Source organism: Muscardinus avellanarius, assembly GCF_963383645.1.
Source record: "Muscardinus avellanarius genome assembly, chromosome: 6".
Lineage (NCBI taxonomy): Eukaryota > Metazoa > Chordata > Mammalia > Rodentia > Gliridae > Muscardinus > Muscardinus avellanarius.
The window spans coordinates 1,988,683-2,003,088 of NC_137791.1; the positions used below are offsets into that span (position 1 = coordinate 1,988,683).

Genomic DNA, 14,406 nt, shown 5'->3' on the forward strand with positions numbered 1-14,406 from the left:
GTTACTTCATCCCCATCACCTCTGCATTTGTCTGTTTCTGCTTCTGTCCTAGCATCTGGTCCAGGGACACCTGACTCCATTGAGGGGGTGAGCCAGCACCTTTCCCCAGAATCATCAAGGAAAGCCTACTGCAGGACCTGGGAGCAGCCAAGTCAGTCGGCCTCCTTCACCCACATGCCCCAGTCCCCGAACGTGTTCAGCGAGCGCGTGACAAGCAGCACTGTGTCACCTGGGGCCACAGCCCAGAGCCTCAAGTCCCCGGCGTCCATCAGGTCCAGGAGCGTGTCTGACTCCTCGGTTCCTCGAGCAGGTAACAGCGGTGTGTTTATCAGTCACCCTCCAGTGTTCCTGGGTGGAAATCTTAGTTACCTACAGATATCTGCTCCAGGTGTAGGAAATGCCATCTTGAGATCTTTGTGGTAGGTGGGAAAGGGGAAATCTCCAGAAATAACATGCTGAGCACTTCAATGGACGACCGGCAGAGGAGGGCCACGGGTGGCTGCTGCTCCTCAGCGGGAGGAATTACCATGTCCTCGGTGTGCTCCGTAGCTTACTGTTAACTCTTAGAAACAAACGGCGGGTGCCGTCAGATTCCAAAAGGACGCTTTGGCATTTCAGAAGCCCCCTCTCAGTCCAGTCAGTCGTTCTTCCATTCAGTGCTTTTCTGATCTCATGAGCTGGCGATGGCCCTGTGCTTATACCTGAGCATATAAAAAGAGATGCTACAGCTCTTACCACAAGGTAAGGTCAGGTGCAGTGAGCCAGCTCAGGGCTCAGTCTGCGCCGTGTCCACTGGCACGGGGACAGCACCCGGCTCAGCCAGCCCCTGCCTGCGGAGTGTCGCGGCTGTCCTGGAGCCTCCATTTCACAGCAGCAGCTTAGGATTTTCTCCTTTGTGAAGAAAGCCCTGGGGTGCTGAGGGATTCGTGCTGCTGGACCCCATGCATGCCAGTTTCCTCGTGGGAAGCGGGGACCATACTGAGTTTCATAAGCTTTCAAGAAATGAGGCTGCTGCAGCCGGGCATGGTGGTGCCACTTACGATCCCAGTATGTGGGAGGCCGAGACAGGAGGATCAGAGGATCGCAACAGCCTCCGCAACCCAAAGTTGTGAGGCCCTCCGCAACTTAGAGAGGGCTTGGGACATGTAGCTTGGAGGTAGATTGCACCTGAGTTCAGTTCTCCATACCACATAAAATTAAAAAAAGAAAGAAATGGGGCCACTGCGTGTACGAAGCATCAGTGGCTACCGTTATCTGGGGCAGTGTGGCAGCTGCTAGTCATTAGGTTTCAATACAGGGATATCATGTTCCTTCTTAGCATTATAGAGACGAGAGAAGTTTTTCTTTGAAAGAGGTGTGGCACAATGTGAATGAACTTGCATTTCATTTTTCTTTGTTTAGATTCACTTTCAAAAACATCCACCCCTGTCAACAAATCAAACAAAGCCACAAGCCAGCAGGGGGCCCCGTGGGAGACCCTGGTGGTGTTCGCCATCAACCTGAAGCAGCTGAACGTGCAGATGAACATGAGCAACGTGATGGGGAACACCACGTGAGCGGCGGCGGGGTGGCGCGGCCGCTCCTCGTGCCTTTCCTCTGTCCTAACGCGGTCAGGGCTTCTTTATTGATAAAGTATTTGAGCCGGTCAAGGTAGTAATGATGTAAACGTTTTATTCTGAAAATTAAAAGATACTCTAAGTGTGAAACATATTCTAAAGAGGAAAGCAGCGATCTTCTAGTGAGGAAGAAAGCTCCATCATGTTTGTTAGTATTTAAACATTTGCCACGTAGTTTTGTATTCATTGTCACACTTGACCTTTAATTTAAATAAGCTGACTTAACTCCTTTTCATCCAACATGTGGAGCCATCTATCTTCTGGCCCTTCTCCCTTTCAGTTGGACGACGAGTGGTCTGAAGAGCCAGGGCCGGCTGTCGGTGGGAAGTAATCGTGACCGAGAGATTAGCATGTCCGTGGGCCTGGGAAGGTCCCAGCTGGATTCTAAAGGAGGAGTGGTTGGAGGGACCATCGATGTCAATGCCTTGGAGATGGTTGGTATGTTGAAATTGAAATTGTACAGCTAAAGTAGCATATCTTCAGAAGTTATCCTGAAAAAAAAATGTGTGTAAAATTGGTTTTGATGAGTTTTCCCCATGGATATTTCTGTGGAAAGTAATTTTGGTTTCTGTTTTAGCTCATATTTCTGAACATCCAAACCAGCAACCCAGCCACAAAATCCAGATCACCATGGGCTCCACAGAGGCGCGCGTGGACTACATGGGCTCCAGCATCCTCATGGGCATCTTCAGCAACGCGGACCTGAGGCTGCAGGACGAGTGGAAAGTCAGCTTGTGCAGCACACTGGACTCCAGCATCGCCGACAAGAGGTGCGGGCGTGCCCAGACGCCGCTCTCAGAGCTGTGAGGCTCTGCCCAAGCTCTGGCCAGCCAGCAAGGAAACCGTGTAGGCCACCACTCCTCCAAGTAATGCTGCCACACAGCTAGTGCAAATGAAAGTGCACGTGCTGGGTGGGCACACACTTGTCATCCCAGCATTCAGAGGCGGAGGCAGGAGGCCCTCTGCAACTCAGTGAGACCCTGTTGCAAAATAAAGAATAAAAGCCAGGCATGGTGGTGCATGCTTGTAATCCCAGCATTGAGAGGCTGAGACAGGAGGATCGTGGTTAGAGGACAGCCTCAGCTACTTAGTAAGGCCCTCTGCAACTCAGTGAGACCCTGTTTCAAAATACAGAATAAAAGCCAGGCATGGTGGTGCATGCTTGGGAGGCGGAGACAGTGAGACCCTGTTTCCAAATTTTTTTTTTAAAGTATAAAATAGGTCTGGGAGTGTAGCCCGGAAGTAGAAGGGTTTCCAGGAACCCCAGTACCGCCAAAATAAATAAATAAATAATAAAAAAATAGGGCTGCCGGTGTAACTTGGAGGTAGAACGCCCCTGGGTTCAACCCCAAGTACCGAAAAAAAAAAAAATTTAAATGCATCATGAAAGAGAATTTTCTTCCACTTTAAAATTATCATCTGTAAGATATATTATGACAAAGATTCTGTTTTATTCTCTAGTGAGATTTTTGTCCATGGAGATTTGAAGTGGGATATTTTCCAAGTAATGATATCAAGATCAACCACACCGGACCTGATAAAAATAGGAATGAAGCTCCAGGAATTCTTTACACAACAGTTTGACACCAGCAAACGAGCTCTGTCCACCTGGGGACCAGTTCCTTATCTTCCACCAAAGACAGTGGCAGAAAGCCTAGAGAGAAGTTCACACGAGCAACGTAAGGGTTAGAATTACCTTTCTCTATCTGCTGTGTGTGCTTTCTCTTTACTTAGCTGTGTTCTTCATTAAAAGCAGTGATGTGCATGCCATTCTTACCGAGTAGCCTGTGAGCGCTCTAGCCCGTCCACTCAGCAGGCGTGGCCTTCTTCCTGCCGGTGTGCTTGTGAGGTCTCTTCGCTGACTGCCCCAACCGCTCATCTGCAGCCGCGTGCCGCTCTGCTCCTGAGCCGTGTTTATGGCACTCGTGTTCTGGTTTGGAACGTGGGCTCCAGCGGACCTGAGTCTAGCTTTATCAGCTAACAGGCAGGCTGATAGGCTCACTTAGTAATTGGCAAATATTATTAAGCCAGCCGTGTGTAGGCACTGCGGTGGGGAGCTAGTGGTGTCCTGGTCCCTGCCCTCTGAAGCTTATGGACCCCAGAGAGCAGACCATGTGTACCAGCTAAACGTAACGGTATCAGGTCGAGAGGGGTGCTGAGCAAAGAGCGGCCTGGAGAGGCAGAGGGCCGGGCCGTGTCGGGGCCAATCGGGCCAGCCTTTCTCAAGCGGCATTTCGGTACAGGTGTGAGTGAGGGTTAAAGGGCTCGGCCTGGAGGGGACGGTGTGGGCGCAGACCGTCCTGCCGTGGCTAGAGCTGGGTGCTGGGCGAGCGCAGTGGCCAGCGGCCTCTAGGAGGGTGACAGCAGTGAGCGCGGAGTCCCTACAGAACGAGGGCGGCTTCCTAAGGACTTGGGAGAAAGTAGAGGCAGAAAAGCAAGGCATCACATTCCACGCAGACATCTTAGCTGTGCACACCGTAGAGTAGGTTCACGTATTTTCCAGGCAGAGTACTTTGGGATATTTTTCTATGCATCTGTATACTTGTGTATACTTTTTATCAAAATAACACTATGTTGTTTTGTTACCCTTTCCTGGTCAATAATTTTCTTTTTTTAATTTTTTTTAAAGCTCGGAAAGGTTTTACTTTTGTCATATGTATTTTCAAAGATGTTATTTTTCAGTGTATTGAAAGAGTTTCACATACATTTAGAGTTAGGATTACAATTAGGGTAACGACTTCCTTAACAGTTAGTTTAAGCTCTTTTTTAAAATTTTTTATTGGTGCATTATATTCAATCATCATATTGGGGTAAAAAACTTGGGTGTACATACATGTACACTTCACTGATTTAACCCCTACCTATTTCCCACCCCATTCTCTTCCTGTCCTTCCTTCCCTTGCTCGGCTTAGTGGTTGACTTGGATATGTTTAAGTACATTGTGTGTTTTAGAGATTTTCCTCTTCCCCCCTCCTTTCTCCTCCTTTAGGTTGCCTTGTTTGCTCCTCTATAGGATTTCCTTTTACATCTAGAGTTCCTCCTATGACCCATTTCTCCCTAGCTCTCACATATTAGAGAAAGCATCTGATTTCTCATTTTTTGTGACTGACTAATCTCACTTAGCATAATGTCCTCCAGTTCCATCCATTTCCCTGCAAATGATGTAACTGAGTTTTTTTTAATGGCTGAGTAAAATTCCATTGTGTACATATCCCACAGTTTTGTAATCCATTCATCTGTTGATGGACATCTTGGCTGGTTCCATAGTTTGGCTATGGTGAATTGTGCGGCTATGAACATAGATACACATGCATTCGTTTGGTAGTTTGGTTTCCTATCTTTTGGGTAGATACGCAACAGTGGTATTGCTGGATCAAATGGCAGATTTGTTCCCATTCTTCTGAGGATTCCCCATACTGTTTTCCAAAGGGGTTGCACTAATTTGCAATCCCACCAACAATGTCTTAGAGTTCCCACTTCTCCACATCCTCGCCAGCATCTGTTGTTGTTTGTGTTTTGAATGATTGCCATTCTAATTGGAGTTAGGTGAAATCTCAGGGTAGTTTTGATTTGCATCTCTCTGATTGCCAGTGATGCTGAGCATTTTTTCATGCATTTATTGGCCATTTGAATGTCTTCTTTTGTGAAGTGTCTATTTAGTTCATTTGCCCATTTTGTTATTGGATGCTTTGTTTTCTTAGTGTTGACTTTCTTGAGTTCTCTGTATATTCTAGATGTTAGTCCTCTATTGGTGGCAGAAATCTTCTCCCATTCTGTTGGCTCTCGATTGAGGTTCTTGACAGTTTCCTTTGCTGAACAGAAGCTCTTCAGTTTCATGCAATCCCATGTATTGATTCTCCTTTTAATTTGTTGTGCCTTTGGGGTCTTGTTGAGGAAATGTTTGTCTGTGCCTATGTGTTGTAGTGTTGGACCTATGCCCTCTTCAAGGAGCTTCAAGGTCTCTGGTTTAATTTCCAAGTCTTTGATCCATCGTGAGTTGACTTTTGTACAGGGTGAAAAAGTGGGATTAACATCCAATTTTCTGCATATGGATAACCAGTTTTGCCAACACCATTTGTTGAAGAGGCTATCTTTTTTCCAGTGTATGTTTTTGGCCCCTTTGTCAAAAATCAATTGGCTGAAAGTGTGTGGACTTGTTTCTGGGTCTTCTATTCTGCTCCATTGGTCTATATATCTGTTCTTTTGCCAGTACCATGCTGTTTTTATTACAATGGCTTTGTAGTATAGTTTAAAGTCAGGTATTGTGATTCCTCCTGCGTGGTTTTTTGTTGCTGAGAACTACCTTGGCTATTCTGGGCTTTTTGTTATTCCAGATAAATTTAAGGACTTATTTTTCTATGTCTGTGAGGGAATTATCTTGGTAGTTTTATGGGCATTGCATTAAATCTGTAGATCACTTTTGGAAGGATGGCCATTTTAATATTTGATCTGACAATCCATGAACATGGAAGATCCTTCCATCTTCTAAGATCTTCTTTGATTTCTTTTTTCAGTGTTTTATAATTTTCTTTGTAGAGATCTTTTACCTCCTTGGTCAAGTTTATTCCTAAGTATTTTATTTTTTTTGTGGGAGATCCCGAGTGGAAGTGTTTTCTGAATTTCTTTTTCAGTGGATTTATGGTTGGTGTACAGGAAAGCTTCTGATTTTTTAAGATTGATTTTGTATCCAGATACTTTGCTGAATTTGTTGATCAGTTCTATAAGCCTTTTGATTGAGTTTGTTGGGTTTTCTAAATAGAGTATCATGTCATCTGCAAATAGTGAAAGTTTGAGTTCTTTTTTTCCTATTTGTACTCCTCTGATTTCCTTTTCTTGCCTTATTGCTCTGGCTAGAGTCTCTAGTACTATATTGAAGAGAAGTGGTGATAATGGACACCCTTGTCTGGTTCCTGTTTTTAGGGGGAATTCTTGAAGTTTCTCCCCATTTAATATGATGTTGGCAGTGGGCTTATTGTAGATTGCCTTAATAATGTTGAGATATGGTCTTTCTATTCCAATTCTCTGCAGTGTTTTTATCATAAATGGATGTTGAATTTTATCAAATCCTTTTTCTGCATCTATTGAAATGATCATGTGATTTTTGTCTTTGATTCTGTTTATATGGTGAATTACATGGATTGATTTTCGTATGTTGAACCAGCCTTGCATCCCTGGGATGAACCCTACCTGGTCAAGGTGTATGATTTTCTTGATGAGGTTTTGAATGCGTGTTGCTAGTATTTTGTTTAATAGTTTTGCATCCAAGTTCATCAGAGATATAGGCCTGTAGTTTTCCTTCCTTGAGCTGTCTTTATTCGGTTTGGGTATTAGTGTGATGTTGGCTTCATAGAATGTATTTGGGAGAGTCCCAGTTTTTTCTATTTCGCGAAATAGTTTGAATAGTATTGGGGTTAGCTCTTCTATAAAGGCATTATAGAATTCACTTGGGAAACCATCTGGTCCTGGGCTTTTCTTTGATGGTAAGCTTTTTATTGCTGTTTCAGTCTCTTTGATTGTTATTGGTTGGTTTAAGTGTTCTATATCTTCTTGACTCAGTTTAGGAAGGTTGTATTTATCTAGGAAATTGTCGATTTCCTCCAGATTTTCCATTTTGTTGGAGTATAGTTTTTTCAAAGTAGTTTCTGATAATCCTCTGGATTTCTACACTGTCAGTAGTAATTTCTCCTTTTTCATCTCTTATCTTCATAATTTGGGTTGATTCTCTCTTTTTTTTTAGTTAGGTTGGCTAGTGGTTTATCTATCTTGTTAATTTTTTCAAGAAACCAGCTTTTGGTTTTGTTGATTTTCTGTATTGTTTTTTTATTCTCTATTTCGTTAGTTTCTGCTCTAATTTTAATAATTTCCTGTCTTCTACTGGCTTTGGGGTTCAATTGTTCCTGCTTTTCAAGGGCTTTGAGGTATGTCGTTAGGTTATTTGAAGATTTTCTGGTTTTTTTATGTGAGCACTCGGTGCTATGAATTTTCCTCTTAATACTGCCTTCAAAGTGTCCCAGAGGTTTTGATATGTTGTATCTTTATTTTTATTTGTTTCTAGAAATTTCTTGATTTCAGCTCTTACATCTTCTATGACCCATTCTTCAATCAGAAGTGTGGTGTTCAGTCTCCTCATTTATGTTGTTTCTCTGAGTCTTATAATTGATTTCTAGTTCCATTCCATTATGGTCTGAAATGACACAGGGAAGTATGTAACATTTTTTTAAATTTGCTACTGCTCATTTGTGTGATCTATTTTGGAGATGGTTCTTGAGCAACTGAGAAAAATGTAAACTCCGCTGTTGTTGGGTGAAATAGTCTATATGTGTCCAACAGGTCCACTTGATTAATGTTGTTCTTTAGTTCTGAGGCATCTTTACTGACCCTTTGTCTGGAAGATCGGTCTAATGATGTGAGATTGTGTTGAAGTCTTACATCTTCTATGACCCATTCTTCATTCAGAAGTGTGGTGCTCAGTCTCCACATGTCTCTGGGTCATCTTATAGTTGATTTCTAGTTTCATTCCATTATGGTCTGAAATGACACAGGGAAGTATGTAACTTTTTTTTTTTTTTTTTTTTTTTTTTTTTTTTGGTGGTACTGGGGTTCCTGGAAGCCCTCCTTCCTCCGGGCTACACTCCCAGACCTCTTTTATATTTTTGAAACAGGGTCTCTTACGCCAGCACGGCTGGCTTCGAACCTGCGCGATCCTCCTGTCTCCGCCTCCCAAGCGCGGGGATTACAAGCGTGCGCCACCATGCCCGGCAACATTTTTTAAATTTGCTATTGCTCATTTTGTGTCCCAGGATGTGATCTATTTTGGAGAAGGTTCCTTGAGCAGCTGAGAAAAATGTAAACTCCGCTGTAGTCGGGTGAAATATTCTATGTGTGTCCAATAGGTCCATTTGGTTAATGGTATTCTTTAGTTCTGAGGCATTTTACTGACCCTTTGTCTGGAAGATCGGTCTAGTATTGTGGGAGGTGCATTGAAGTCTCCCAGTATTATTGTGTTGGGATTTATGTGTGACTTCATGTCACAAAGAGTTTGATTTATGAAAGTAGCTGCCCCTATGTTTGGAGCATAGATGTTGATTATTGTTATTTCCTCTTGCTGGATTATTCCTTTTACCAGTAAAATATGATCTTCTTTGTCTCTTCTAAGTCTGGGTTTGAAGTCTAACTTGTCTGATATCATAGTTGCTACTCCTGCTTGTTAGCATGGATTACCTTGCTCCAGCCCTTTACCTTGAGTTTTGTTCCTATCTTTACTTGTAAGGTGTATTTCTTGTAGGCAGCAGATGGATGGATTCTGGTTTTTAATCCATTTTGCCACTTTATGTCTTTTTATTGGGGAATTGAGGCCGTTTACATTCAGTGTGATTATAGAGAGATAATTTTTAATTCCTAACATGTTAAGATTTTTCTGTTTGAGATACTGTTTATTCGTCTTTGCTTAGTTGTCTGCTGGATGGGAAATCTTGTTTCTTTGATTCTGGCGTGCATTACCTATTTCTTCTTTGCAGTTAATCTCCTTGAGTATTTTCTCTAGCGCTGGTTTTGAAGACATAAATTCCCTCAGTTTCTGTTTGTTATGGAAGCTTCTTATTTCCCCATCTAATTTGATAGATCGGTTTTGCTGGGTAGGAAATTTTTGGCTGGAAGTTGTTTTCTTTCAGAGTTTGGAATATGTTACTCCAAGCCCTTCTGGTTTTCATGACTTGGTTTGGGAAGTCTGGAGTGATTCTAATTGTTTTGCCTCTGAATGTCACTTGGCCCTTTGTTTTTGTTGCCTTTAAGATTCTCTGCTTGGCTTCCACATTGGTCATTTTGACTATTATGTGGCGTGGGGATCCTCTTCTCTGATCCTGTCTAAAGGGAGTTCTATTAAGTTTCCTGGACCTGTGTATCGACCTCTTGGTCTGTGTTTGGAAAATTTTCTGCTATTACTTCTATGAAGAGATTATTGATCCCTTTGGTTTCACCTTCTTTTCTCTCCTCTATTCCAATTATTCTTAGGTTAGCTCTCTTAAAATGGGCCCATATTTCTTCAATGTCAAATTCTTGCTGTCGGATTTTTTTTTCTAAATTAGAAACTATGCGTACATTTTTGGAGTGATCGTCTTCTAGGAGCGAGATTCTATTCTCCATGTGGTCTAATCGGTTGATTTTACTTTGAATTGAGGCCTTTACTTCAATGATTGCATCATTTATCTCTTTTAGACTCTGAATTCTTTTTGAAGGTCCTCTATTATTTCTACAGTTATTTTCCTGATTTGATCTTCTAGAAATCTCTGAATTTCTTTGTTATCAGGTTCTGATGTTGTGGGGTTGTGGGGAATCATTGCTCCATTGTTATTCCTCTTTCCCATGATTCGGAAGTTTGTGCCTTCTCTGGGTTCTTCCCTGGGTCACTACGACTTCACTTAAGGTGCTCTGGATCTCGAGTCTGTGGTATCTCAGTCCCCACTACTCTTTTACTGGGTTGTATCACAAAGTCTCAGACCCAGGGCATCAATTGAGGATGCTGTAGACCATGGGGGTGCCAGGCTGGGTGTTCTCCCACGGGGAGCTGTAACTATGGTGTGATATCTCTGCCACTGCCACGTCCCCACTGGGTTGGACTGCAAAAATCTCTGACCCAGGGAGACTATCTGCGCAAGCCCCTAGGAGTGCAGTACTGGGATTTCTCCTCTAGGGGCTACAATTTGACTCACGGTTGTTGAGTGTGCAGATAGAGCTGTAGTGGACTTGGTGAACTCCCTGCTGCCGCTGCTGGAAATATGACACCGCTGCCACGCCCTCGGCCGTGAGGCTGGCATATTTCTTCTCTGGTTTTTAGCTCTGCTCTAAGTCCCTGCAGGGTGTGCTGAGCCCGGCCCCTGTGAGCTTTAGATGCTCCTTGCGCAGAAAAAAACTGCTGAATTACAACTGGCTGTTCCATAGCTGCTCACCTCAGCTTGCTGTCCATGCCTCCTCTCTGTAGCCTAGTAGGTTGTTGAGTGCGCTGATCTGGAGCCGTCCGGTGAACTCGCCACTGCCGCCAGCAGTATGGCGCTGCTGCCGCGTCCTCGGCGGTGAGGCTGGCGTATCTCCTCTCTGGTTTTGAGCTCTGTTCTGAGTCCCCCTCCTGTCTGGAGCCTGGTGCTGCGAGGAAAGATGGCGCCGGCGCGGCTCCTGCCACAGCACTGCAGGCTGGTTTCTTTAATGGTGTCTGGTTGTTCTTCTAGCCCTCTTTTTCTCTGTTTCTTGTATTTACAGTTTTTATTTCTCTGCTGATGGTGTTTTCTGGCTATGAAAGGCACTGATTTCGTGGTAATAGAGATCGATTGTTAGCGGGGCTCGTAAACGCTGCTTTCTCCATCGCCATCTTCCCGGAAATCCTAGTCAATAATTTTCAACTTTCCAATTTGCTAATATTTTATTTCCTGTGGTTTTCAAAGCACATTCACATTGCCTAGGCTGACCTAAAAGTATTCTTTTATAGTTGGTTTGCCCATACCAGTAGATCCAACCCAAGATCACAGTTTAAATCTGGGTATTACCTCACTTTGATCTGTTTTAATTTGGCATATTTTTTTTCATGAACTGATGTGCTGAAAGACCTGCCAGCTGTTCTGCAGAAAGCCCCTGCCACCTTCTAGGTTTTCTGGTGGCTTCTCTGTGGTGTTCTCTGGTCCCTGTATTTCCTATAGCTGGTATTGACATTGGACATATACAGATTGAACGATGTTCTGCAAAGATGCCTGACCTGGTTTCTTTAAAAAAAAAGTCCTTGTCATAGAAACCAATCATCAGGTTTAGGGAACTGCTTTAGATTTATGAAAACAGGCTACTTAAATACAATGAATGATCCTTGGTTGGATCCGAGATGACAGGTGTGGAAATCAACCCAGAAGCTCATAACTGACACCTGTGGACAGTACCAGATGGATTCTGTTTCTTCGTTGTCCCCGAGACCACCATGTGCATCTGAGGTGGTGTTACAGTGCAGATCCGATAGAGTGGGCTTGCGGATCTCATTCCTAGGAGCTCCCAGAGGCTGCAGAAGCTACTGGCCTGGGGCCCCGCTTGGAGCAGTGAGGGCATAAGAGGTGAGGCGGCACTCTAAGCCAGCCACTCACCTGTCTGCTTCTCCCGAATCAGGATGGGAGCCTCTTTACAGCCTTCCTTGAGCTTTGGTTAGCTGAGAGTGATGTAAAGTCTCACGCAGCACGCCAGATCACCAGTCATTTCAGCGCGTTGCTGGTCATTGCCGCCCGCGAGCTGTGGGGGGCGCTGGCATTCCCGTCCATCGTGGTCGCGGCCCTGGAGTCACTCTCTGCTTTCCTTGCAGTGCTCGACGCAGCTCATCACCGGCACTGGCCCGGGGTGCTGAAGGTGGTGTCGGGGTGCCACATATCCTTGTTTCAGATCCCGCTGCCAGAGGACGGGATGCAGTTCGGAGGGTCCATGAGCTTGCACGGCAATCACATGACCCTAGCTTGTTTCCATGGCCCAAATTTCCGTTCAAAATCCTGGGCCCTCTTTCACTTGGAAGAACCAAATATTGCCTTTTGGACTGAAGCTCAGAAAATCTGGGAGGATGGTAAGCTGGCACATTGGTGCCTTCCCTGTTCCTGTGTTCTGATGTAATTGTGCTTGAGAAAGTGACTTTCTTTTGAAACCTTCAGTTTGTCTTTATCATCCTTCACGCCATCCCTGTCTGCTGTCCTGTCCTGGAGTCTGACGCACGTGTGTAAGGCCCAATTGCTGAGCCGACCCTCCTCCTCCGTTTCTTAAAGCTTGTTCTTCTTTGTCTGGGTTAGTCATAAGGGCAGGCATCGGAACACCACCAGAGCACGAGGCTGGCGGCCGGGTGGGGGCTCTCCCAAGAACCGAGACTCGGGAAAGCCACGGGCAGGTTATGCTTCGCCTCCGCAGCGGCAGGCTCAGCGCCTGGAGCCTCTTAATGATGAAAGATGAAGGAAAAATGGCTGATTCTCTTCATATTACTGACCATAAACCCATGAGGACTGAAAGAAGAATTATTTGTGTTCCTCACTTACTCTGGCGTTTATAGCCTTTGTTAAATTATTTTGCGCTAAGGCCACAAAATAGTGAGGCTGCTGTTTTCGTGAAGCTAAACATAGTTTTCACCTTTTTTTGTTTGCTTTAGGCTCTAGTGACCATTCTACATACATTGTACAGACCTTGGACTTCCATCTGGGCCATAACACCATGGTGACCAAACCCTGCGGTGCTCTGGAAAGCCCGATGGCGACCATAACCAAGATAACAAGGCGGCGCCATGAGAACCCTCCTCATGGCGTAGCCAGCGTGAAGGAGTGGTTCAACTACGTCACGGCCACGAGGAACGAAGGTTACAATTCTGCCTTTGAGCAGATTGCATTTCCTGTTCCATTTCAGGTTCTCCTAGCCACAGTTAGAATTTCAAGTGGAAGTAGAGGTTTTGTCTGTTTACACAGGTTCTATTTTATTACCACTGACACAAGTGACGATTATTTAGCACATCATGAGTCACCACCTTGGGAATATAACACTTCATAGAATCAAACTATTTTAAAGATAGCTAAATGCACTTGGCAAGGTGGTGTGCCCCTTTAATCCCAGTACTTGGGAGACTGAGATAGGAAGATCGCAAGTTTGAAGCCAAACTCAGAAATTTAGTGATGCTCTTGGAAACCTAGTGAGACCCTGTTTACAGATAAGAAATAAAACCCATGTAAGGGTGCAGGTCGCAGGTAGGAGGCCTCTGGGTTCAATCCTCGATACTACAAATAAATAAATAAAACAAGTCTGGGGGGTATAGCTCTGAGGGAGACTACTTCTAGGTTCAATCCTCAGTTCCATGTATGGATGGGTGGGTGGATGGATGATGGATGGATTTAACTCAAAACATTCAAAGTAAAATTGGCTCTTTTTTTATTTTTTGAGGTACTGGGGATTGAACTCAGGATCATTCTACTTCCCCCAGCCCAATTTTTTATTTTTTATTTTGAAACAAGGTGTCACTAAGTTGCAGAGGGCCTCACTAAGTAGCTGAGGCTGGCCATGAACCTGTGATCCTCCTGTCTCAGCCTCCCAAGTACTGGGATTATAAGTATGCACTACCACACCTGGCTGTAAAATTGGCTTTAAATAAATAAAATTAAGTTTATCATATTGGAGCATAATTTTGGAAAGTAATAAACTGGTAAATATTTTATAGTGGTGCTAAAAATTGGAACCTGGGAAATTATTACACAACTTAAAAGAAAATTCTACAAAGCTCAGGTTCTGCATACTGGAACAGTAAAACTTAAGTCCTAAATTTGAAGTGATTGCTTATGATGAGGGTATGTTGTTCTCTTGATAGGCCTGCTTATCTTGTGATAATGCAGTAGGTAACTATTACTTTGTGGTTGTTTGGCAGCCTGCATTTACAGTAATACGTTTATCAATCACCTGAGGTAATGGATAGCTAAATAGATTGAGATCCATTGAGACTTAAATGTTTGACTTAAAATGACCTTTCAACATGAAAAGGAAGATCCTTGAATCCCATGGTGAATAGCTTCATGGATGAGGCAACCCTCCAGGTGAAGTAAGGACTATTAAACTGTCCTAAGAAAGGGAGGGTAGGAGAGTAAGTTAGGAGAGCACGCCTGCTGGACTACATGACATTTAACTAGGAGCTTTGGACAGTAGAGAATCGGGTTCTCTTCAGCTAGGGCATTCCAGAGAAGCTATTAGTATAGAGAATTGCTGTTTGTGTACCCAGAAAAATATTTTTACATGACAGGTAAGTGAAATTATA

At 44.0% G+C, this 14,406-nt stretch overlaps 1 protein-coding gene across 2 annotated transcripts in view; it reads left to right on the forward strand.

Moving 5' to 3' along the window:
* Nucleotides 1-14,406, forward strand: part of BLTP1 (bridge-like lipid transfer protein family member 1) — a gene marked incomplete at both ends in the record, with an annotated part of 166,205 nt that overhangs the window by 148,006 nt on the left and 3,793 nt on the right. For both annotated transcript variants that reach the window (XM_080697986.1, XM_080697987.1), the window contains 7 exons: nucleotides 53-310; nucleotides 1,402-1,552; nucleotides 1,897-2,054; nucleotides 2,194-2,386; nucleotides 3,078-3,295; nucleotides 11,944-12,195; nucleotides 12,766-12,969. In XM_080697986.1, coding sequence (XP_080554112.1) covers nucleotides 53-310; nucleotides 1,402-1,552; nucleotides 1,897-2,054; nucleotides 2,194-2,386; nucleotides 3,078-3,295; nucleotides 11,944-12,195; nucleotides 12,766-12,969 — 1,434 coding nt within the window. The remainder of the gene's footprint in view (nucleotides 1-52; nucleotides 311-1,401; nucleotides 1,553-1,896; nucleotides 2,055-2,193; nucleotides 2,387-3,077; nucleotides 3,296-11,943; nucleotides 12,196-12,765; nucleotides 12,970-14,406) is intronic.